At 44.8% G+C, this 24730-nt stretch overlaps 10 protein-coding genes across 10 annotated transcripts; 2 read left to right on the top strand and 8 right to left on the bottom strand.

Annotated features, from left to right (window-relative positions):
• Positions 1 to 745: 745 nt before the first annotated feature.
• COCMIDRAFT_106134 (uncharacterized protein) lies at positions 746 to 2353 on the bottom strand (the record flags this gene model as incomplete). Its single annotated transcript, XM_007693850.1, has 1 exon — positions 746 to 2353. One exon carries the CDS (start codon positions 2351 to 2353, stop codon positions 746 to 748), a length of 1608 nt encoding a protein of 535 aa, XP_007692040.1.
• Positions 2354 to 3610: 1257 nt separating this feature from the next.
• On the top strand, positions 3611 to 5971 carry COCMIDRAFT_8840 (uncharacterized protein; the record flags this gene model as incomplete). The annotated part of the gene is made up of 6 exons (XM_007693834.1): positions 3611 to 3707; positions 3761 to 3782; positions 3840 to 4042; positions 4204 to 5237; positions 5301 to 5779; positions 5833 to 5971. 6 exons carry the CDS (start codon positions 3611 to 3613, stop codon positions 5969 to 5971), a joined length of 1974 nt encoding a protein of 657 aa, XP_007692024.1.
• Positions 5972 to 8085: 2114 nt separating this feature from the next.
• Positions 8086 to 9143, bottom strand: COCMIDRAFT_8839 (uncharacterized protein; the record flags this gene model as incomplete). The annotated part of the gene is made up of 2 exons (XM_007693833.1): positions 8086 to 8894; positions 8957 to 9143. 2 exons carry the CDS (start codon positions 9141 to 9143, stop codon positions 8086 to 8088), a joined length of 996 nt encoding a protein of 331 aa, XP_007692023.1.
• Positions 9144 to 9682: 539 nt separating this feature from the next.
• COCMIDRAFT_8838 (uncharacterized protein) lies at positions 9683 to 11051 on the bottom strand (the record flags this gene model as incomplete). The annotated part of the gene is made up of 4 exons (XM_007693832.1): positions 9683 to 10039; positions 10093 to 10641; positions 10709 to 10930; positions 10995 to 11051. 4 exons carry the CDS (start codon positions 11049 to 11051, stop codon positions 9683 to 9685), a joined length of 1185 nt encoding a protein of 394 aa, XP_007692022.1.
• Positions 11052 to 11708: 657 nt separating this feature from the next.
• Positions 11709 to 13027, bottom strand: COCMIDRAFT_40378 (uncharacterized protein; the record flags this gene model as incomplete). Its single annotated transcript, XM_007693842.1, has 2 exons — positions 11709 to 12492; positions 12552 to 13027. The coding sequence occupies 2 exons, from the start codon at positions 13025 to 13027 to the stop codon at positions 11709 to 11711; spliced, it is 1260 nt and encodes a 419-aa protein (XP_007692032.1).
• A 2040-nt stretch (positions 13028 to 15067) lies between these two features.
• On the top strand, positions 15068 to 15247 carry COCMIDRAFT_106148 (uncharacterized protein; the record flags this gene model as incomplete). The annotated part of the gene is made up of 1 exon (XM_007693849.1): positions 15068 to 15247. A coding segment is annotated over one exon (180 nt), but the record flags the coding sequence as incomplete, so codon positions are not given.
• A 1818-nt stretch (positions 15248 to 17065) lies between these two features.
• COCMIDRAFT_8836 (uncharacterized protein) lies at positions 17066 to 18166 on the bottom strand (the record flags this gene model as incomplete). The annotated part of the gene is made up of 1 exon (XM_007693831.1): positions 17066 to 18166. One exon carries the CDS (start codon positions 18164 to 18166, stop codon positions 17066 to 17068), a length of 1101 nt encoding a protein of 366 aa, XP_007692021.1.
• Positions 18167 to 21011: 2845 nt separating this feature from the next.
• COCMIDRAFT_79088 (uncharacterized protein) lies at positions 21012 to 21173 on the bottom strand (the record flags this gene model as incomplete). The annotated part of the gene is made up of 1 exon (XM_007693848.1): positions 21012 to 21173. A coding segment is annotated over one exon (162 nt), but the record flags the coding sequence as incomplete, so codon positions are not given.
• A 237-nt stretch (positions 21174 to 21410) lies between these two features.
• COCMIDRAFT_106151 (uncharacterized protein) lies at positions 21411 to 21566 on the bottom strand (the record flags this gene model as incomplete). The annotated part of the gene is made up of 1 exon (XM_007693847.1): positions 21411 to 21566. The coding sequence occupies one exon, from the start codon at positions 21564 to 21566 to the stop codon at positions 21411 to 21413; it is 156 nt and encodes a 51-aa protein (XP_007692037.1).
• A 298-nt stretch (positions 21567 to 21864) lies between these two features.
• COCMIDRAFT_106137 (uncharacterized protein) lies at positions 21865 to 23037 on the bottom strand (the record flags this gene model as incomplete). Its single annotated transcript, XM_007693846.1, has 3 exons — positions 21865 to 22175; positions 22233 to 22721; positions 22785 to 23037. 3 exons carry the CDS (start codon positions 23035 to 23037, stop codon positions 21865 to 21867), a joined length of 1053 nt encoding a protein of 350 aa, XP_007692036.1.
• Between the last annotated feature and the right edge of the window lie 1693 nt (positions 23038 to 24730).

Here is a 24730-nt window from a genome sequence, read left to right as displayed (position 1 = left end):
GGTATCTATTAGAGAAATTGGTAAGCAAAATGTCAGAAAATCGATGTTATAGATAGGCTACTTACTTGGCAACAAGTAATCGTATCTGGATGCTACAATATGTACTTCCCGGAGTCTAAAGGCCCGTTGATGGACAATAATGAACGACTTAGGGTAATAAAGAGTACAGCGCATATAATGGAGTATCTAGCTTTGGACTCAGACGTGCAAGACCTTTTTGGTGGTGAGGTTGAAAGACGTCGTGTGAGAAGAGAGAAGGAGTGACGCCTCTGACAGCAAACAATGAGATTCTTTCACTCTCACTCCTCTCTGTTTGATGATGAGTCATTTCATCATGGGCCGTGTCCGTATAGCATCGTTTGGATTAAGCAGTGAGTCAGCATCACGATTCGCATGTTTAGTTTCCGACTTCATTTTGAAAAATGAGGTCCTTGTATAGGAATTATTTAATTGGACTGTTTTGTGCTCTTTGGTCCTTTTGCTCCATCACAACACATCAAAAGCTCAACCTTCAAGTGTGCAATAGCTAAACGACAGCAGGTGAAGCGGTACGCAAGGAGGTACAGTTCGCTGGTACAGTGATTTTATTACATCCACATACTGCCCTCCCCTATGGGACACATGCAGTAGTATCTGGGCCCCTATGGCGATTCACGGGCCCGAATACATTTATGTTGAAAGCAAACGGAAAGAGAAGAAATGGAGGAGCAGCCTACACACGCCAGGGTCAGGCAGCCCAAAGATACTACTCAAGCTCTGCCTCCCTCAATCCCCTCTTAAACCTATCAATTGCCCTAGCCTTTGTCTCCTTCCAATCCACATGCGGCTTGGGATATCCCAATTTCTCAAACTCTTCCTTTGACAGCCTTGCATACGGCGCGAAGACAGCCTTGCCTTTTACATCCTTGAGCTCAGGAACCCATTTCCTGATATAATCGCCATCTGGATCGTTCTTTTCGGCCTGCGACACGGGGTTGAACACGGTGTAGCTTGGTTCCCAGCCCTGCGTGTTGTTGGAGAGATCCCAGTCGATGAGGGTTTCGGCAAAGTAGCGCTCGCCACGGCGGTAGTCGAGAAGCAAATTGCAGTATAGATATGACGACACGTTCATACGCAGGCGATTGTGCATGTATGCTTCAGCATTTAGCTGGCGCATGCCTGCGTCGATAAAAGGCTCGCCAGTTTGTCCCTTGTACCATTTTTCCCAGCCTTCCTTGTCGTCTTCCCATTGTACAGAGTTGAATTTGAGGTTCTGCGGTAGATTCATGGATGTGTGCGGCACGCAGACTGTGTGCTGTCGATATAGCTCGCGGAAAACGATTTCTCGCACCCAGCTGTAGACGCCGCCTGAGGCTTTGGATTCGGTGAAGTCAGTGCTGCCGCGGTTGTAGTCGACAACTTTGCGGAGAGCTTCGCGCACGGAAAACATGCCTGCGCTGAAGTAGGCCGACATGCGCGATGTACTGTTTGCGGCCGGGTTAGAGCGGGTAGATGCGTAATGGGAAATTTGTTTGAGAAACGAATCCATGCGTTTTGCGCCTTCAGTGTGGCCAGCCGGCCAAAGTTTTCGTATCCTCTTCTTCTCATCTTCCGACTTGAATTGCTTATCCTTGGCGGGCTTGGGTGCTGGTGTATCGAACAGATCCTTGAGCTCTTTCTTCATAGACGAAGGGTTTGCGGTAGGTGGAGGGCGTGTATCAAGGAGCTCGGGTTCTTCTCGTAGTCTGCTGAGCCAGGCTTTATGATATGGTGTGAAGACCTTCATTGGCGAACCGGACGATGTGGTCATCGTACCTGGTTCAATAACAGTCTGATCGTGGAAAAGAGATACCTGGATGTCTTTTCCAGAAGTCTTGACTAACTTCAGATCTCGGCGCAACTCGTCAATCTCATACTCGTAGTTACCAAAGACATGGGAAACTTTGTGATTCTTTAGCCACTCAACGGCTGCCTCAACAATCCTCTTCCTGTCTTCGCACTCTACAAAGACCAATGGTATGTTTAGTTCCTTGAGTTCTCTTTGCATAATCTTCAACCCCTCACACATGAAATCGACTCTTGCTGGGCTGGTCCCATGCCATGATTCATCGGCAGGACAGTTGATGTAAAAGCACACCAGAGGTTTCTTGGCGCTTTTTGCAAGCTCAGAAGCATGATGCAGCGCGGTGTTATCCTGTATTCGGAGGTCCTTGGGGTGGAACCAGTGAGCTACTTTTGTCACGTCTCTAACCTCATCTTGCGCGCTGAGTGCTTCCTGAACTTGATCGTAAGGAAGATTTTCGTCGACTTGCTTTGCGCGTTTTGCAGATGTGTGGCCGAGCTCGTCACGTTGGTAAGATGTTCTCTTTGACATATCTGCTTTGGCAGACTTCTTGAGTGTGGTCCGATTTTGGAAACGCGTCGCGTGACTAATGACGCGATTTGGTAGAAGCGGTAATGTGGTGTTGCAGGCCGCAGTTCGTCTGGCAGCAGAGATTCGGACAGTATGCGATACAAAGGCGCTTCTGATAAAATACATTGGCTGTGTTGCTAATACATGGCTGCGTCTTTGTACCTATGCATGAGCAGATTTACATGAGGGTCTCAAGTGGTGACGTCGACAGGACCAGACTATCCTGACTACGGCCGATTCAAGGCCACACCATGATGGGCAGCCGACATCGAACACCAATGGAGAGCATCACTATCGTTGTTTCAGATGCAAGATCTGGGGATCTCCCTGGCTCCCGCTGCAGCATGCGATCTATATCCACTCCCCTGGATTTGGCTATGTCGTGCCTGGATAGCGTTGTATTGTGTTGCATGGTAGGAGGGGTTTGTGGATGCAAGACACGCGACAGCCACCAGTCCATAAAAACGACGACTGATGTTTATGCCCATATCACCGGTCGACTTCGCGCGATACAGATTTTGGTCCCGGTAGAGCGCTAGGATTCCGATCGATGGAATGGCCCCAGGGAGAGTCTTCAGCCCGGGAAAACTGGCAGGCTGGCCAGCCACGTCGTTTCCCACAACCACAATCGCCGCCGGCAATATATCCGCTTGGGGTGTGGGTCAAGGAAGATATCCTCACCTGGTCTGACGGAGAGGCGGGAAAGTATGACGAATAGAGATGTAGTTTACTGAGCACAACGGGGAGCGGTCCGTTTCCCAACCATGCGCCAAGCTACATGGCGTAGCTGTCAAACCAATCGCATGCCATGTGCTCGCAACGTGATGCCAAGACACCCACGTTGAATGTCTGCCAGATCCCGAACAGGCAGCTCGGCAAAACGTTGATTGATGATATTGGCTCATAACCGGACCATCCCAGCGGACCGGGCGCTGGTCCATGGTGCTGGATGTGTTCTCTCGAGCAGTAAGATTGTTGGATTATCGCACGAGGGCGGCTGGACATGCATTCCTCTCCACAAACTAGCATCCCCGGGAATTCAATGCAATACCTGGTAGCTTGATATGCACGCCATGACTACGTATGGTGTATTCCAGGAATCCGGCACCAGGTACCTACAAAGACTTATAAAAGTGCCAGGTACAGCTCCTAATTCTTTTGCTTCATCGCAATCTTTGAGAGCCTTGTGTGACTGTCCATCTCTCAATCGCGTTCATCATGAAGTGCACATGCTCGGCTATCGTGGCAGCAGCCCTTTTAATGGGCCCTGTTTCTGCGACTGCATTCAGGAGACTTGGTGCTTGCCCAACGCTTGGTAAGCTCGTCCTCCATATCTACGCTTTTGTATCTCAGCTAACTCATCGGCAGGCTGTGTGTTGCCACCTGATCAGTTGCGCCCATACTCTGTTCAATAATACCAAAACTCACTTGCTAACGACAAAGCCAGGGCTGACTTTCTCGCTGGCCAATTCTTCGACATTCGACTTGAGGTGCACCAGCCGACCAATGGCTCCGAGTTTATCGGGCTACCTCTGGATGAACAGTTCACCTTTACTGTTGGAAAGAAGGGCGAAGAAGCAAAACCTGTAACCGAGTTCTTCAACCTCGAAGAGCCGGAGCTGGAGAAATGGAAGTTTACGTATTTCGAAGGTACGTGAGACGTTGGAGACATCGATGCTACAAGGTTTTCATGGAATTGGTGTATGGTTCTTGTTGTTAAGCGCGAAAGAACGTCGATAGTTGGATTTATGTGCTAGCCGGGTGAATGGTTGGTCACGTGACGGACACAGGCATAGCTGACCACCATCCAGACCTGTTCGCCCGCGATGCCAAAAAGCCTTCCCTAGTCAATGTAGCCTCCAAAGCCTACCGTCGCATTGCTTTGTATGAGCCCGGAGAATACACAGCCACCTTGCACTACAACAACGGGAGCAAAACCGAAGCCACATGGACTGTACGTGATCTGGCTGAGGAACGCAAGACCAAAAACATCATTCTCTTCATCGGAGACGGTATGACGACCAATATGATTTCGGCAGCACGCCTAATTGCCCATAAATCTATCAATGGGAAGTATCAAACCACTCTGGCGATGGACAAGTTCCCCAGCGTTTCTCATCAAATGACGCATTCGCTTGATTCTTTTATTACTGATTCTGCCAATTCTGCGGCTGCTTTGAACACTGGACACAAGAGTACTGTCAACGCTTTAAACGTTTATGCTGATTCATCTCCGAATCCCTCAGACGACCCGAAGGTAGAGTCGATTGCTGAAATTTTCCACCGTTTGACCGGTGGACATATCGGTATCGTCTCTACTGCGTTCATTGCCGATGCTACTCCTGCCGCTCTTGTTGCTCATACTCGCCTTCGAAGCCAGTATGGAGCCATTGTTGACACATTCCTCAATGGGCTTCAGAACTACACCTGGACAAAGACTCCGATAGATGTGATCTTCGGAGGTGGAGGCGAACAGTTCTATCCTTCTGAACTCGGTGGAGTTACCTATCAGGATAAGAATTACTACGATGAGTTCGCTACTCAGGGTTATCAGGTTGTGCACAACCGCACTAGTCTCCTGGCGGCCTCGCCCGAAGAGAAGACTCTCGGCATTTTTACAACGTCCAACATGGCCAAGTGGCTTGATCGTACGGTCTATCGTAATAACTTGAATCAGTCTCTTTCGCCAACTGGTGATAAGAAGCCTGCTCTAGACCAGCCTGGCCTCAAGGAAATGACACTCAAGGCCATCGACATTCTGGAAAGCCGCTCTGGCGACAAGGGCTGGTTTCTCATGTCTGAAGCTGCAAGTATTGATAAGATGATGCACGTACTTGATTATGATGTAAGTAAACAGCCATTCTGTTCTATGTGGGGGTTGTGAAGTGCTGACAGGTGGTGGTGACAGAGAGCGCTTGGCGAGCTTCTCGAGCTTGATGACACCATCAAGGCGACCATTGAACATCTAAACTCCACAGATTGTCTCAAGGATACTTTGATCATCGTTACTGCTGATCATGGCCATGGTTTTGATGTTATGGGCTCCGTTGACACGCATTACCTCGCCGCGCAGAACACCGATCGCAAGAAGCGCGACGCGATCGGTGTCTACGAGCAATCTGGTCTCTCTGAATACATTAACACAGGCAATCTAACTTACACAGGATCTAATTTTCCTAGCAATTGGGACCCCCGCTACACGCTGTTCCAGGGCCTCATGGCGGACCCAGACCGTCGTGAAAACTGGAGTGTGCACAAGGACGGCCCTCGTAAACCCGCTGTTGAACTTGAAAAGGACAGCGGTGATTACTACGCCAATCCCAAGGACAGTAAGGGTGGTATTTTGATCAATGGCACGTTGCCTGTGGAAAACGACCAGGGCGTACAGTAAGCCTCCTGCCTCCACCCTCGGAATTCAGCTCTTCTAACAGCGAATGCAGTTCATTGACCGACGTGCCCGTTTATGCGCTTGGCCCTTGCTCTGAAATATTCCAGGGAACTTTCAGCAACATTGATGTCTTTTACAAAATGGCCGAGTGTTTCGGTCTTGGGCGTGGAGAGCCGTCCGAGGAGAGATAGACTTTGAGAACACATTGTGTAACGATGCGATGAAAAAACACAAGCAACTCTGCAGTTGTACAGTCTAGCTAAAGTACATATATATTGAATGTATAATCTGTAAAGACATCCACGGACGTAGTTTCCTACGTGAACATCTCCTATATCTGATGGATCGCAATTGTTTCATTCCTGGTAAAGACTAAATCTAGGCCGCATTTCAGGGGACCGTTTGCACATTATTACATAAAGGATATTCGGAGAAAGAGAAGATGCAAGGGAAAGATACTCCCGACCTTACCCGAAACGCAGGTAAGAGTGTTTTGCAAGTAATACGCGGACAAATCGTAACCCTCGTGACACCTAAAACGTAAGGCAATTTGATTCTACTCATCATCGCGCTCATCTTTGTGATCAATATCGCTACCCTCGCGGTCTTCGTAATAGCTGCCGTCGCCTTTTCAGAAAGTCTCGTCGCGAGGGTATCTGAATTGCTGAGTAAATTCCTGCATGCTTGGAGAAACATCATTGATGGGCAGGTAGACGAGTAAATATCGGTTTGCTATGGTGTGCACTTTTCGATAGACTGCATCGGAGCTCAGCAGTTGGTAAAATTCAGTCCACCAGTAACCCCTCTGATAAACACATTAGCTATTCCTTTTGTCTCTGTCAACTCTAAGAATTCAACCCGTATTCCCTCCTTGTATTGAATTACGTCGTGAGCTTAGAAATATGCGTTGACTCGACATGCATGCATATTGGGTTCTTGCAGGTGCGGAGCAGCGCTGATGTCAAGCGATCCCCTGTTGGTCCAGTTACTCCATGTTTATGCTGATAGATCCGCCAGTATAGCTTATGTAACACTCGAGGGATGTCACGTCATGGTTATTAGCTCAGTTGATCAGTAAGTGGAACGAAGAGAATTAAAGTGTTCGAATGCTCTTGGTTTTCGTAGCGCAAAAATGTCGTTTGGTATGCTGAAAATATATCTCTATTGATGATGGGAAGCGGATAGACTAGATACTTATGGATTCAGTTCTATACCTATGTCTGCGCCACGCTGACAACGTGCAAGTAAAGGTTGCGGTGTGATGAGGTCACTGCAAACGCTGATGCGTAGTGTTGCTGTAGGCTGCCAGGACCGATCTTTGACCGGCCGACGCTTAGTATTATTTATTATCTCACTGCTGCACCAAAGTGCTTAATAAAAAAACACCAGTATCCAGTAGTAAAGGATACCACGACTCTTAGAGTGGCGTTCTGCATCGGCAGGCGCGCCTTCCGTTACCTTCGTACCTTCCTTTACCTCCGCGCCCTCTCTCGCCTCCGCGCCTTACACATATGGTGGCGTCTCACGTGCAAGCTCACAAAACTACAGAATTTGAGCTCTCACTCCATCTTTCTCTACATCAAACATGCAGCTGTGAGTAAATTGACATTTTTTTCCGCGTGGCAAGGTTATTAATTCGATAGATATAGTTTCTCATCACCATTGCTGCCCGGCCTCGACTCCTTGGCCATCGTGCCAGAGATGGGGGTCGCCCCTCTGCCTCAAGAAGGGGATTTCAAATGTGGCGTCCGCTTGCTTTCATCATACATCTTCAATTGCTCTTACAGTGCACGTTTATGTGTGTCGTAACTGAATGCATTCTAGTAATATGGCATGATGTAGCTAACCATTTCAATTCTACGAAAAAGGAGAGATGGAGGAGAGGGAGAAGAAGGAGAGGGAGAGGGGAGGGAAAGAGGAGAAAGACAAGAAGCGGCTGCCTCGCCACTGCCGCCGCCGTTACCGCCACCGCCTCGCCTGCTGAAGCGTGTTCAGTAGACTGGTGGTGCACCAGCAAAGCGGCTGATAAGTGGGATAGACATACTTTGCGCTTGAAAAAGGCATTTTGAGGCATTGCTAACGTTGATGTAGTGAAAGCAATTTGTCATTTTCGAGGAAGACGACCACGATGAGGACGAAAGCCCCGGGATCAACGTCGCTCCACCACCACGCTCGCCGCCGAAAGGCAAATGACACCGTTATCCTTTGCGCGGCAGCACAAAATGCCGAAGATATCATAATGGGATATGACCGACATTAGAAATCTAACCACAATTTGAAAGTCACTTCCTAGTGTTATCCTCGCCTACTCACCGCCACCATACTTCTCGATGAGACTTTTCATGATTCCTACTGCTCCACTGCGATAACTTGCCCCAAACATCGCATAGTGATTGAGGTGATGATACAGCTCATAAAGTTGCACGCGATCTTCATACTCGTTTACCGGCTCTGTCTTAGGACATAACTGATGATACTCCTTCATGAAGCTGCCGCCAAAGCCGCCAAACATTTTCATGATACCAAGCTCGAACTCACTGTGAGCATAGCAGGCCGATGAATCATAAACCACGTCTTCAACCTTTCCTTTTTCACTGCCGATCATGCCCACACTCGCGTTTCCGCTCCACAGATCCCCGTGAACAACCACGGGCGTTACTCGCTGGCCGTTGTTCAGGTGGCCATCGCCGATCAATCGGGGGACAACTTTGGTTGCGGTATGTTCGATAAGCTTTCGTAGGTCATTGTCTTTTCTGCCGCGCTGTTCTGCATGTCGGATAATGAACATGAGACGATTCTCGGCATAGAAGTCTGCCCAGCTCTCTTTGTAGCTGTTATCCTGTGGAGTCTCACCGCAGCATGTTGTAACAGGAAAGCCAAACATGGGCATGTCATATCCATCGGGTATAGGGGCGGGTGTCGTGTGCAATTGCGCAAGCTTGGCTGCTAGTGATACCGTCTTGGACGATCGGGAGGCCGAAAAAGAGTTGAGGTAAAGAAACTCAGTTACCAGAAACCATTTGGAAGGTTGCGCTACGAACTGTCCATAACCGAAAGACTGCGGACAAAGCGTAGGGACGGCTTTGTAGATGGCCTTTAGAGACGCGTCTTCACCTTTTCAGGGCGCTGTCAGTACTTATTGGCCAGCCCACGACCGCCAGATGAGCCGCACACACCTGCAAACATAACTTCAGCCGCCTTTCCACTTCCCGTCTTCATGAAATATGCCTTTTCTGATCCATCGTCGAGCCGGGATACTATCTGGGATGTGGACGCAAAACTACTGCCCCCAACGGATGAAATCGTGGTCTTATCAGAGTCCAAGCCAAGAAGTTTGATGAATGCTGGGTCGACCTTCATCATGGCTGTGTGTCATTGAAGGAGATGGCGCGAGTTTGAACGTGCCTCAGTATGGGTGTTGGGAGTTGGGATGTGGGGCCCTCAGTGACGTCAGCTACATTCTGGGCCGATTAATAGGGTAACATAGCTCATGGTTGAGCAGCCAAAATGTGCATCGCTTGAAGCGCCAACCTCCTCTATATTCTTTTCCGGGGCATCGTCACGGTGAATATGGGTGTAGTTGCGGCGAGAATATTAGTGTATTAGTTGTTGAGAGGCGAAGTACATGTACTGGATGGTTTGTTTCCTCTTGGGCTCGCGACTTTTAGAGCTATCATTTCACTGCTACATAAGAGAGATGAAGTCCGTGGTCTTATTTTCATTTAAATCATACCTGATGATTTAAAGATGAAAAAAACAGCTCTAGAAGGAAATACCGACGGAGATGTGCAGTCAGACTACGATTATGTAGGCACCCAAGGTATGGTCTTTCAACATGTTTATGGGCGTAAATAACTAGGATCGATAACTCAAACGACTGTTCAAATCGCTTACAAATGCCATCACTCTTTTGAAATATCTGGGATAGGCACCGGCCCCATAGGCGCTTTGCTTGTAGGCATGAATGCCTGGTGTATCGACCTCTTACCCCAACTAGCAGGATAGTCGATATTCGAATGGAGTAGACCATAGCTTCCGAAGAGAACCAAGTCGTGCTCTTCCTCCGGACCTACCCAAATATTCTCAGGCTTAATAATTCTGCTTTGGATCTTATCCAAAAACTTCCTCACTTCGCCCAAGTCATCGATAATCTTTGGAGTCTCATCTGGGCCGTCGCGGATATACAACCGACGAACCAAGTGATGCATACACTGGAATGACTTCTTGCCAGTAACGGGGTTAACCCAGACCAGCGGGTACTACGGCGTTGTTAGTGTTTAATAGATTAAGCTTCTTCCAAGTATGAACATACCCTCTTTTGCCAATCTTTACTTGCCCCTCCTAACTTTAACAGTTCTTCGTCTGGCTGCTCTCTGCCCTCAGTCACCACACCTAGGCCGTTCGGAGCATAATGACAGTCCTTGAGATTCTCAAATGGGAAGTAGTTGTAATCAGCCCAGCTATGATCCGCCATTCTCTTCTCCTCGTCGCTTAGCATGTCATACAACTGTTCAACATCTAGAAACGCTTGACGTCCTGGCCTAACTTCCATAGTCGTACCTGAGCCGTCGGCCCATTCTACAGTCTGCTTATCCAGGCCTTCTGTCGGAAACTTGATCGGTCGGAGAATAGTACACTTTGAAATACCGTGTCGCCAATAAAATCCGTTCATGTACCACACGTGAAAACGAGTCCGTCCAGCTTCAAAGTCCTCGTCCGAGAGTGGTATACTGTAGTAATGACTGAGGCTAGCGTTGCCCATGTCTAGACCTGGTTTGCCATAGCGTGGGTCGTCTTGGGGACCTTTCCCAATGAAGTAGAACAAACCCGCATCAGGGACCTTGATAGCTTGGAAGGAGTCCTTAATAAATGTTAGCGCTTTTCTACACTTGCTGTAATGTGGATGTTTGAGTCAATTATTAACTTACTCGAAACCACTGGTGAGGATGAAATAAGTTAATCATGTCGTCGTCGTCCTCAATTATCATTTCTGGATCAAGTGCTCGCAGCAATTCCCAAGAACGCTTCGGTTTGAGGTCATGTTGGCCTTTAATGATAAGAAGCTTATGCTCCCAGATCGCTTTCTCTAATTGGGCCACAATCTCTTCAGTAAAATTGTTTAGATCAAGACCAGTAATAACAGCTCCAAACTAGATAAAGTATTGTAAGCGGGGATTATATATAGGTATATTGTATAGACCTGATGGCTCGTACCTTGCATGTCTTCCCTTCAGGATGAACCAGAGGCTCGATCTTGAAGTTGCTCGCCATAGTGTCTTAAATAAGGGATAGGTGTGTAAGTTGAGTCTTGGATGTATAGAATGTCAATTGTGGCTCGGCGATTAATAAATGATAAAATAATCATTAAAATCTGCCCAAAAATTTGTTTGTTCGAAAGAGGCTTCCGCCCGGTGCGGAGAATTATACGGAAAAATTTAGTCGGTTAAAAGCAGACGTCGGGATCCGACATAGAATTAAATATGCCGATGCTTGCGACTTGCTCGCAGCTGAAACATTGCGGCAATTGAGTACACGTTGAGAAAATATATCCATAACCATAATAGTAAAAGACTCCTTTCTCTTAAATATTAGATCAGTCTTATTAATCCGCTCTCGTGAGACTCTTAGGCTGTATTTAGAGAGAGTGTTTTACAACTACTCTGTGTACGTATTATAGCATAGTATTACGCAGTAAAACCATAGATAAGTATTACCGTCTTCGTTTACACCAAATAGCTATTCACTATCATGAGTTCTCAAGTAGTAATTAGACTTTTGCTGTATTTCACTCTTTGATAATTTATGAATCGTCTCGCAAAAAAAGTTATTCAATGAAACACTTGTATAAGTCCAACTATTCTAGCATTGTGAGCAGCTTATCAAATGCTGCCATTGCCGAAGAAGATTAAACCTCGAACGCCTAGAGCCTCACAACTTTTCATGAACCGTTCCTCGAACAACAACTACCTGAATACCATCTCCATGCATGCTGTAAGGCACAAAAGTTTTCCGTTCTAGGCCAACTGTCTCTAGAAGGCGATCCCACTCATTCAGCGACCGCTCGCGTGCACCATAGTTGGCCATCATGAGCAAATCAAACGAGGCACCATACCAATGTGCGCCCTCATCGTGAATGACAAGCTCATCCAGCAGAATAACCGAGTCGGGAGCGAGAACCTCTTTGATCTGGGACAGAATATTATAGCAGACTTGATCTGGCCAATCATGCAGGATGTTTCGTAGATAGTAGATGCAGGCCCCTTTAACTGGTTGAGGCTTGGTGAAGTCATGGTGAACAACCTTTAGTCCTTCGATGGCCATGGCTGAGTCGATGGCTGCCCCGTGGGTATCCTGCAGCACAACACGCCCTTGCAGCCAAGGAAACCTCTTCAATGCCTCCCGGCACTGGTGTCCATAGCCGCCTCCTATATCCACAAAGAGCGTTCGGTGCTCATCCCCCACGCTGGACTTTGGCACGCACTTCTCGAGTGGAAATACATCAAGCCAGCTCTTTTGACCAACCCGCTGGATCGACATGTACTCGTTGAAGGCTTGTTGGTGCCGCGGTCGCTGCGACAGCCATTCAAAAAAGTGTAGATTGGTGTTCTTAGAGAGTTGGAATGGGAGGTTTTTGTTATCCTGAGGCTGTTTGTACGAATTCTCTGACATCCACTTTGGTATCGCATTGTACACTGCAATATTTCTCTCGGTCCTATAGGGCAAAGTCAATCATGGTTCGGCGATGAGACCTAGATCAAGAAGCCAACTTACACATGGAATATGACAGATTCTAGTCCCGACATGGACAAGTAGTGCGTTATATTTGTCGCCCTGTATTTGTCGATATCAACCTGCTCCACCATCCACTGCGTCGCTGCGTAGCGCAGTATTCGTATAAGTAGTGGTTTTTCAACGCCCAATTCGGTGGCTAGTTCACTAGCGCTTATGGCCGTTCCCCCTCGCTCAGAAAGGAGTCTCCATAGCCCCAGATCAATACCCACCTGCGCCATGTTGGGCGGCAAGGCACAAAAGATCAGCCGCTGCATGGTATCCCACGGTTGCTCTAGCTTCAAAGAAGCCATTCTAGCAGCTTCGAGAAAGCGTAAGCGTTTTTCATCATCATTGCAGAGGGATATGGGAATTTTTCCTGTCGCCAGAGACTCTAGGGATTCGAGGATACTGTCGGTTGCAATACTGTCATGAAGATCAGTGTTTGCAGTTTCAGGTAGAGATGACGTAGAAGCCATGATTGTAACTGAATCGGTGACTGGTTGGTATAGAAGCTGTTGATAGGAACGTTACGACAGTTTATAATGAGCAGTATACAGAGTAACATACGAGTACAACGCACGGGTATAAAGCAATATGGTTCCGGATAGAAAATATCAGTGCATCAATCGGCATGCTTGTTCAGGATTGTCGGGAAGTTTCTGCATTTTCGGTCGCCGATGCAGTAGCTGGAGAAAATCTTATTTAATTTAGGGATAGTATTCAGAACTTAATATAGAGTTTCCCATACTACCATAGCGTCCTCTCCAAACCCCGTGTAACACGGCGCTCAAGTCAAATATATACAAATCCATCCTAAGAAATCGATTATAACTACTTTTAAAACGTACACTCTACGCGCTATAGAGCTAAAGGTAGAAAAAGTAGGGTAATTTAAACACGTCTTACTACCAACAAAATATATATAGACTACCTAGATTACTAATCTAAAATGCTACCTAATAGTGATACTATTAAGGTACACCTAATAGGAGGAAGGCAGGAAATACTAAGGCTAGATACCTAAATCTAGAATAAGATAGAGATAGAAATCCCCTAACTAGCTACCCCTACTAATATCCTAATAATACCTAGCGTTTTTAAAATACTAATCCTACTACCTAATAAGAGATAAGCTAACTTCTTACCTTTTATAGGCTTAATACTTAGAGGCCTATTTATTTCTACTTAGAATAGAATACTAAAAGTATCTTTAGTATAAAAAGCCCTTAAGATTATAAGAAATTTAGTAGTCTAAGTAGCTAATTTAGCTAAGAATAACCTAACTTAGTAGACTAGCCTACTAGACCTAGTAGAAGTTTTTAGAGACTATACTAAAAATAGTAGAATAAATAAGAAAAACTCTATAATTTTAAGAGATTAGATCTTCTCTCTCTCTAATATCTTAAAGAAGCTAAGAGAGAAAGTTAGGCGCCTAGATAAGTTTATAATAACTACTACCTTTAGTATATATCTAGTCTTAGCTAAAACTACCTTATATATAATAGTAGTAGCTAGTAATAAAAAATAATCTTAAACTAATATCTAATATAAAAAGATAACTCTAAAATCTAAAACTAGCCTATTAGAGAGGTAACTAGTACTAGTTAGCGAAGTACTAGCTACTTTTAACGCTCTTAAACTAAGAAATACTTTTAACTATATATTTACTACTAAAGAAAGTATTTAATCTTCTATAGTAGCCTTAATTACGCTATTTACTAAAAGTAATAAAGTAGTTACTACTACTCTAGCCTTTATAGCTAAGTACCTACTAGAAAATTAAGATATCTAGAAGGATATTATAATCTATAAGGTTACTTAGCTAATAAGTCTATAGTATAAGGTAGTTATTTATAAACTACTAATAAACTATAGCCTAGAAATCCTAAAAGAAGAAGTTAAAACTTTTAATAAAGGCCTAAAAATAGTAGATCCTTCTTTCTAGCTTACTCTAGAGACTAGAAAAGAGAACTAGAACTTTAGATCTACCTATATTACTTTTACTACTAAAGAGGAAGCCTAAAAAGCTATTAGAGAAAAACTCTATATTCTTAGGTAAAGCCTTAGAGCTAAAAAGCTTAGAGTTATTAATAACTTAAAGTAATACTTAAAATACTAGAGCTTTAGCTATCTAAAGGCTAGGTATACTAAAATAGCCTATTAGATATATAGTAAGGCTTACTATACTAGCCTATATAAATATATATCTTACTTTATAAAAAGTAAAGTATATATCTATACTATATTTAAGTATATTAACTATAATAAATATTACGTAGTAAATAGCTCTAGCTATAATATCCTTATAGCTAAGACTACTAAAATAAGTAATCTTAATAACTAGAATAATAAAAATTCTATAAATAAATATTAATAGAAATAATACTACTATTAAGAGCGCGCTTAATCTAGCTCTTTAAGTAGACGCTAAAATCGTTATAGTATAGAAGCCCTAGCTACCTAAGAGACTCTTATACGTAAATACTAGATCTACCACTTACTAGAACTTTACTTAGATACTATCTAATCTAAAGGATAGCTCTCTAAGGCCTAGAGTACTCTTCTATATTAGAAAAGACCTAGAGATAGAAGTTAATCCTTATATTAGCGATAATAACGACTTAATAGCTATTAAAGTATTAGCTACTATCTTAAACCTCTATATCTATAACATTTATAATAAAAAAAGCCTTTAGGAAGGCCTAAACTAAACGATAATCTAGAGGCGCCTCCTATAAGAGACTATATAACCTCACTCAATTATTCTAGAGGACTTTAATACCTACCACCCTAGTAGACGCCTTAGCGATAAGTAAAGGCAAAGGTATAGAAGTTAAAGTAGCTTACTATAAAGAAGCTAGCCTAGTAGCTTAGGAAAAGGTTAATATAGAATATAACTAGCTAGTCTATAATAGAGAGCTAGAAAGTATCACTCTAGGCCTAGAGAGAGCTATTAATTTAGTAGAAGACTACCTAGAAGTTAGAGTATATATAGATAATTAGGCTATAATATTTAAACTAAAAACTACTTCTAATAACCCTAAATAAGAATAGTAACTTAGATATATTAGAGTAGTAAAAAAGCTTAAGAAGAAAGGCCTAATACCTATAATCTACTAGGTGCCTAGCTACTAGAATATTATAGGAAACGAAAAAGTAGACGCGCTAGTAAAGAAGGTAATAAAGCTAGACCCTAGCTCTAGTAGAACTAGCCTAGCTATTATAGATATATAGATTAAGTAACTAGATAAGTAAGAGTAGTATAGCTATCTAGAATAGTATAGAAGGAAAGCTATTACTCTTAACTTTAATACTTATACTATAAGGTATAAGTAGAAGATTAGAAAGTAAATTACTACTCCTCCTACTAGAAGAGAAGTCTCTAGCGCCTTCTTTTAGCTTAAGCTAGGATACTATTACTTAAGAGACTTTCTCTTTAAGTAAGGTAAAGTTAACTTAAGAGTATACCTCTATAACTATAGAGCTACTTAAGATCTTATATATATCCTACTTAGCTATACGCTATTCTAGAAGGCTAGAGTAAAGATATAAGAAGCTAGTAGGGATCCCTTATCGCTAGCTTTCTTACTATATATAAATATAGGTATATAAGCTATAATTAGCTTTATTAAGGAAACTAAGGCTGCGATATAGGCTTAGTATAAAGGAAACCTTAAGAACTAAGGTAACGCCTATAGTAGGTGCCCCCGCCCTATACCCACTTTACCTACCTCTTCTACCCGTAATACCCCCTACTACCCCCCTTGACACTAGGCTACGAGCCTTATCTTGATTTAGATAGCCCTCTCCCCTAAATACACTAAATTAATAGCACTACGTAGATACTTATAAGCCTTATCAGCTTGCACGTCTTATATAGCCTTTGGGCTGACATAGGACGTTAATCAATAATAATAATAATAATAATAATAATAATAATAATAGCGTCCTCTGATATGCAGCGAGGCGGAGGGAAAAGTCTGGCCGAACTACTAATATGGCAGCCGGGTTGATCTTCCAAGTGAGTAAGGTTATAGAGTTGACGTGTCTGACTAGCTCAATCATGTCTCCTGCAAAACGGCATCTACTCAAGGAGATAAGGCCTTCGGAAGAACAGAGAGATTGAACCACTCGGCCGACATTACTTATTCACCGAACTCTCGCTCCTTGTTTGGTGCTGGCGTGATTTTTAAGCAAGCAATTGTTAAGATGGCCTTGATATTGATCTAGCCCAAGGACATCAGTATGTACGGCCACAAAGTGACATGAAATACGCGTGTACCACAGTTGCTTGCATGGACTTAGACATGCATGCGTATCTGCATTTCAACTCGATGATGTCTGGGCTTATAACCGTGCACTCCTGTGTTTTTGACGAGTATGACTTCGCCCAAGCACAATGCAACACAGCCCGGTCAATTCAACGCCGAAGTATAAAAAGAAAGACGGCTAATATCATCTACACGGCTGAAAGCAGTTGGACTCTTTTCCCATTTCCCTAGATTCATTCCCTCCTACATCTGTAGCTTCATAGTCTCCACTTTCTCCGTCACTTTCCTTGCAAACTCGCCCACTAAATTTGCAGACAGCGCTAGGAGCTGATTCTTCATTGTTTCATTTTCGCTGACTAGCAGCCCTGACACTAGTATGTCCCGCAGTCGCTCGAGCACCCCTTGCACCTCGAGCACTCGCTTCATTAGTAGTATCCGCACCATGACTCGCCTATCAACACCCCGGATCGACAACGTTCCGCAGCGCAGCGGCTCGTGCTCGTCATCTACCGGTGTAAGCATAGTGTCATTGTTACTCTTACCGCCACTTATACTGCATGACGAAGATGATAGGGGTGATGAAGAAGTCCCGTTTTCGTGGTTTGGCATGGGCGCTAGTATTGACGTCCACAGCGAGATGCCGTCGGGTTTGAGTGCGATGAGAGCCCTGTCAATGACCTCGCAGATGATGAGCGCCATCGAAGGCCGCATATAGCATGCGTTGGGGCATCTCAGCGTGTTGCGGCAGCTGGTTATGACTATTCGAGACGTAGAGAGGCCGGCTGAAGTTGAGGCAGGATATGAAGTAGGTGATGCATGCGATAGGTGGCCAAGGAGAGCGAATGCGCAGCTGCATGATGTTGTCGATAGAGTACCGTGATTTAAGGAATGGGGAAACTGTAGCTGTGTTTCTTGTTGCGGAGAAATGTAGTGGCTGCAGCTTTCAATACTACTACTACCCGTGGATGGGATTAGCGGTTCTTCATGTTGCTGATCCGGATGGTGGCGTGATTCGTGGTCGTCTAGAGTAAGCAGCTCACAGTATGGGAGCCCTTCATCGAGAAGTATGGGCGTGGAAATGTGGATTTGTTGCTGCTGCTGCTGTTCCCATGTTGCTCCACAGAAGCCTACATCGAGAGGCTCTGGACCAATGCGGAACTCGGGCGACATCGAAAGATGGCAATTGCCCATTTCCTTTAAGGTGTTGTAATGTGAACTGGTGAGGTCCGGTAGGCCATGTAAAAAGTCATCATCCAGCAACTGACTTGGAGAAAAATCCACATTGTCAGAGCCCGGCCCTTGAATAGTCGGCGTCATACTGAGAATGGCGGATGTATTGGACATCATGCTGTGCGGAGTGACAGGCGCCATCCAAAATGATGCTGAAGTGGTGATGTCAGACTCTGCCGTAGATACCAAATCCCTCTTCGAGCTCGCGGGTGCACTATTACTGGTGCTCTGGGAGGTTTTGCTATTCTTGCGAGTGCGCGGTCGCCCTACACGTCTCGCTGGGCTGTACACACATTCTGTGCCTTTCTTTGCACATCTGCGACATTTCGGTCGTTTCTGATCACATCGGATCTTAGACTGCTGACAGCTGTCGCACGCAAGACGGTACTTTGGGGGTTTTTGCGTTGAGGCGCTTCCCTTCACGCTTAAGTCATTCTTCTGGCTACCCGATTCGGTGTTGACACTCAATTGAAAAGTCAGTAAGTAGTCGCGATATTGCGGTACATATGTGCCCTCAGATCCATAAGACAGGTGCACATAGAGTATATTTCGAGGCTTACTATTCGGCCATCGTATCCGTGCAGAAAATAAAAGGTACTAAATGGCTATTTGTGGAGCAGCACTGAACTCTTGTGCATTATATGATATAAAGGATTTTCAAACCAGTTTACAAGGAGTGATTCTATCCGCTGTGCAAAATGTCTAAATCACATAAAGCTTGGGTATTGAATTATCATACTGCACTGACGCGTGGACTATATGTAAAAGGGCCTTCTTCGGTTGTACGTAGTACACACAATGGTACCAGCGTACTGATTCGGGGAACGGAGAAAAAGAGACCCATATGTAAAAGGGCCTTCTTCGGTTGTACGTAGTGTCCACAGGTGCTAACGATTACTTGTAGAAGGTGCCTCGCTCCGGATGGTCCACAGATGACGAACGAGTGGACTGTCGATGGGACCACCGTCCCATTTACGACATACTGAAATCACTTTATATCTTTCTGCATGGCTGGAATTCTTAACTAGTCGATCTGCATGCGCCGCCTAGAAAACAGCCTTTCTCTTACTGGCCTACTGAGCATTATCCCCTGGCCGACTCAGGCATAGAAAAGAAGCGATGTGCCCGTGCAAGAAGGACAGAGCGTGCTCTACTTTGGCAGCAGGACATACATATGTTGACTATTCCGCCAACTAATACTAGAATCCTAACTATTACGTTGATTTTCTCCAATGGGACGGCGTATCAGCCCCTTTGCAGGCCTTATCGTTCACAATGAGCAGCTGCTATTTCTGAGCTGAGCTGCACAGTCGACTGCCGATTGCTTGCTAAATACGAGGTGTGTTTAATATTCTATAGTAAATACATAACCCAACCATCAGCGGTTCTGTCAGACCATGCACTAGTCGCTTATTTAATACAAAAGTTGTTTCAACAGCACAAGGTAGGTACAGGCAGAATCACTGAGTGTAGATTGGAGATTATTGGTAAAAGCGAAAAGAGAAGAGTGGGCCTGGAAGGTGTGATCTCACAGCACCGTTACCTTGGGCCTGATTATATAACATATTTTACCTCCTACTATCTATGAAGAAATAAGCAGCAACTTTCGTTAAGATGATAAACACTAGATTGGATGGTTTTCTACGGGTATATCTGGGTGTCGGCCTAAAGAGCTGCGATTTTAGCTGGTGCCTTCTGCTGCGCTCAATGTGCCGTCCAAAAAGGGCTTGCGATGAGCCTTGATAGAGAGTGGTATGTTAACATACGCCTATAATATTCAGGTCTCAACCCTACTATGAAATATACTGTCTCTTTTTGGGAATGTCAAAAAATAAGTGGAACTAAGCTAGGTATCGTTGAATTGCGAGCATATACGGAACATTAGTAAGTGATGGCGTTTAGAAAAATAGCTAGTCTTCGTTCATACATTAGGATCAAGACTACGTATAAAGCGTGCCATATGCGGAGCATACAAAGCTACATCTAGAGCAGCACTCGATGTCGAAGCACACCTCCTACCAATCGAGCAGCAGATATGGAAGCATAACGCTGACGTTATCATTCGGCTTCTCTCGAGCAAGCACATGGCGTACATAGCAAACCTTCAGGTGAGCAGGGCACAACCCGCTAGTGCAAGTACACGCCGCATCAGACACGTCGACTCCTGGCAGAAGATATATGATGATATGAAGGGGCAGCGCAGACAGGATCTCGAGACGCAGGAGCCAATTCCACCTTTCATCACCCCGCCTTGGCGACACGGCCCAAAGACCCACATAGACAAGAGCGCCAACAAAGCGCGTAGTCGACACGACAGAGAACATGAGAAGGATCAGAGCCTTAGCATCTACACCGACGGCAGTGGCATAGATGGCGAGATTGGTGCTGCAGCAGTATGCCTACTTACACAGCAGACCCGCACAGTACACATGGGGCCAGACACAGTCTCGACAGTCTACGCTGCCGAGCTACAAGGTATCAGCCTTGCACTGCAAATAGCACAAGAGTACGCAGAGCGAGGAGGTGAGAGGCGGAAGGTAGCCATCTACACAGACAACCAGGCAGCCATCTGGTCCGTGGCCAAGGCCGAGGGCCGATCAGGAGCATACATTCTCGCAGATATCGCAGAACGGGTGAAGACGCTCCAGGACATAGGCCGGCAAGTAACAATAAGGTGGATCCCAGCCCACACCGGCATCCCAGGAAACGAAGCCGTCGACAGGGCCGCCAAGGAGGCCACAGGATGGAGAGAGGACGGCCGCAGACACCCGCCAGCAGATGCGCCGCCCAGGCTCTATCGAATCAGATCAACCGTCAGACGCTGGTGCAGGATCCAAACAGAGCGAGCATGGATAGTCAAGTGGCGAGCAGAGGCCAAAGGCCGAGCAACTTACAGACACACACCGTTGCCTACTAAGAAAATACTCCAGATTCACGAAGGCCTTACTAAACGACAGAGCGCGCTGCTGGTACAGCTGCGCACCGAGAAGATAGGCCTGCGCGACTTTCTCTTCACCCAAAGAGTGCCAGGTGTTACCAGCTCCCGCTGCCAGTGCGGAGAGAGACGACAGACTGTCGCCCACATCCTGCTCCACTGCAGGAGGCTCAAGGACCTCCGGAACCAGGTATTCGACAACCTCCGTGGACGACACAACCTTCGGGCTATCCTAAGTAAGCCACAGCTAGCCACCAAAGCTATCCAATTTATAGAACAAGCGCAGATCCTTGGGCATGTTGGGATCGAAGACGCGTAGACGACAGCCGAGCGCTGGGGGGAGACTGTAGGTATCGCGGCCGCAAAATACGAGGCAGCACGCCTCTACGAGCCTATAAGCACAGCATACTATTAGTAGAACCATTATCTAGATGAGGTGGCAGCCAGATTGTAGATAGCGGTGGAGGGGAAACGGCAGGCCTCTAGGAACAGCTGGCTCCCATAAGGGAGTGACGTGGGGCGGCGCGGATTAACGTCCGCGCGGCGTCGGCTGTTGGCTACGCCAGCCATGCCGGGCATAGCTGCGGAGAAAACGCGGCTGAAACCGAGTAGGACTCAATCAATCAATCAATCAATCAATCGTATAAAGCGTATGCTGACTTTTGTTACAACGGTTTCCGTATCGGCGCATGGAGCCAATATAGCGTACAAAGTCAACACAGCGCATCTAACCTGTTATGAATAGACGTACTAAAAAGCATACTTCTGTAATTATGAATTCAAATCCGGTAGTATAAAACGCATCCACTTGTCTCCACATTCTCGCATTTAGTCTCAGCTCCCATTATTGAACGGTCTTCTAGGTCTACTTATTAAACTACCCACTTGTTTTGATCCGAGTCTGCACATTGTCCACTATCGTCTCCTCCAGCCCCACGAATCCAGGATGTCCAAGATCCTTCAGCAGCGCTTCCGCCCTCTGCCACGGACCGATCACGGCGAGTGGGAAGTCGAGGCCCGGAAGCTTCCCTGGAGGCCTGTAGTCCCTGACGAATTTTACAAAGATGTCAAAAAACTCATTGATGGAGTATGGAGAAGCGTATGCGAAAATCCGCTCGTTGGCGGTGTCTGGGTGGATCAGGCCGGCAACGTGAAGACGAGCGACATCCTGGACGTGGATGTAGTAGACTACTGTTGCGTCAGCCATTCGTGCAACTGTGGAACTTGAAAATAAACATGACATACAACGTTGCACGTGTTTAATGGAGTCAGTGTCGCCGTCCAAAATCTGGAGCGGGATTTTTGATGTAGAGGGAAAGCCCTGGTGAACCACGTCGAGCGGACTGCCGTAGATTGTGCATGGCAGCACTGTGTTTGCAGTAAAATGCGGCTTGTTATCCTTGATCCAATTCCAGAAAGCTTGTTCGGCCGCAACTTTGGATGCAAAGTAAGCTGTCATAAATTTCTGCATGGGTGGAAAATTCGCAGGCATGCTCCTGGCCACACTAAGCGTATGGTTATCATATTCACCGGACAACACCGTGTCCGTTCCGCGGTAAGCTTGTATGGAGCGGACCGCAGCAGAAGAAGATGTTAGGACGAATCGCTGTACACTTGGCTCGTTGGCAGCAGCCTGTAAACAGGCCAGCGTTCCCGCAACGGTGGTGCGGAGTAATTCGTCCGGTGTGACATCCATACTCCTCACCGAAGCAACATGGGCAATGGCAGAGACGCCTAGACGGTGGAATTTGATCAGTAACGAAACAGGGGCTCCCGAAGTAGGGTAGGGGTAAGTACCTGAGACTGCATCGTCAAACGCGCCCGGCTCTCTCATATCCTTGACGGTGACAAGTTCGAACTTTTCGGCACCATACTTTTGAGAGAAGAGCTGTGCTAGCCATTGGTGCTTGGCAGCATCTCGGACGGTGCCTCGCACTTTATAGCCTCGGTGGAGCAGCTGGTCTGCAACGTGGGCGCCAACAAAACCATTAGCCCCCGTTACAAGGACAGTGGAGCCTGAAGCGATTGCTGGGTTATCTAGAAGAGCCATTTTTGTAATGAACAACTGGATAAGGATGGAAGGTGATTAGCCGGTCAGTGTATCACACTCTGGCGTGATACACAAGTGATGCGATAGTAGCCTTGATATCTCGTTTTTTTGCATTGCTCGACATTATGTTGCAAGAGCCGGCAGTAACTGACTTGGGACTATTTCCAAGTCTCGGTGAATTTACTGAGTTGCATGAAAGTGGAAATGAAGCCGTTTCAGGGTTGTGAGAGCAAGAGTTGCGGTCCGTTCGGTGGAAATCCGGTTTCCGGCTGCTAGACCGGATACAGTACTTGTTTAAACTTTGTCTAAAAAACAGGGCCGAAAACAGCATCGTATTCAGAAAACGGACATTTTAGTACTACTGTAAAACAGCACTGAAAAAGCTAGGCACGTAATCTCACATGACTATCCAATAAAGCTCTAGCTGATTAGCTAGCTATTACGCTAGTAAGCCCCCCCTTAATATAATACGAAACTTAAACGGGAAACAAAATATAACAAGAAAACGGAGAACGGAATAGACCCTTGGTAGCCGTAGCGTCAGGGGCTCTTTGAACTAGATAGGCTAGCTATTTACTAAAACAATACACCGAGCTCTTATATAATAATCCGCACTAAAGACTAGAAATATTAGACATTTCTTATTAAATTCAATTATTCTTAAAAGAGTATTTATTTTAAATATAAAAACTATATTACTTTCATATTACTTAGGTTTTAAATAATAAAATATAATTAGTAGAGTTAGAGTAGTCTATAAAATAACTTAGTATTATATTCTATTAGTTTTTTTTTGAACTTTTTAGTAATACTAAATATTATATTACTTCTACTTAAGCTATACTTTTAATACTTATGATAATTATAATTTATTATACTAGTACTTATATTATAAGTAAATATTAGAAAATATTATTTGAGCTTAAGAATTAAGTATCTATTATAAAGCGCTTAAACCTAATAGTCTGGTGTTCTTATTATTTAACCTTTTATATAAATTATTATTTCAAGTATTGATTTTTTAAAAATATTTATTTTAGTATATTAAAGTAAAGCTTTCAGTTCTTTTCTAAAATATAACTATAAAATTAGCTTAAGACGTAATTAATAATCTAATTTAAGTAGTAAAATTAAGTAATAGTAAATATAAATCTTTAAAATATTAATTATATAACTTTAAAATAAGTATATTAGAATAGAGAAAAAGAGTATAGGATTATAAGTCCTACATATAGTAAATAAGTAGATAGAGAGATAATCTTTCTAGAATCTTACTATAAAGGAAGTGTTATTTTAAATAAGAAGTATATTTCTATTTATCTTCTTATTAATAATCTTCTACTCTACGCTAAGATACCTATCTTATAGTCTATCTTATACTCTAAGTATATTAGTATAAGGGTCACGTGCAACCCTATGCACTAGCATAATATCTATTACCATAGAGTTTAATTCAAACATTACTTATAAATATAGTATTTAAACTAATATTTTATTAAGATTTTATCTAGTTTAACTACTTATAACTTTATGTTACAAGTAATAAGAAGGATTCTCTCCTTAACAAATAACGAGATGGCTGAAGGCCTAGGGACGTCCACGTTAGAAGGTAATAATTAACGCGGGGCGAAGATCACGTGATATAGTATCTCGCCAAGACAGGATATCTAGAGATGCCAGACCCTCTAGAGAT

Source organism: Bipolaris oryzae (genome assembly GCF_000523455.1).
Source record: "Bipolaris oryzae ATCC 44560 unplaced genomic scaffold scaffold_184, whole genome shotgun sequence".
In the NCBI taxonomy this organism is placed as follows: Eukaryota; Fungi; Ascomycota; class Dothideomycetes; order Pleosporales; family Pleosporaceae; genus Bipolaris; species Bipolaris oryzae.
Note: the sequence above shows the minus strand (reverse complement) of the source record. Positions and strands in the feature narration are given on the sequence as shown.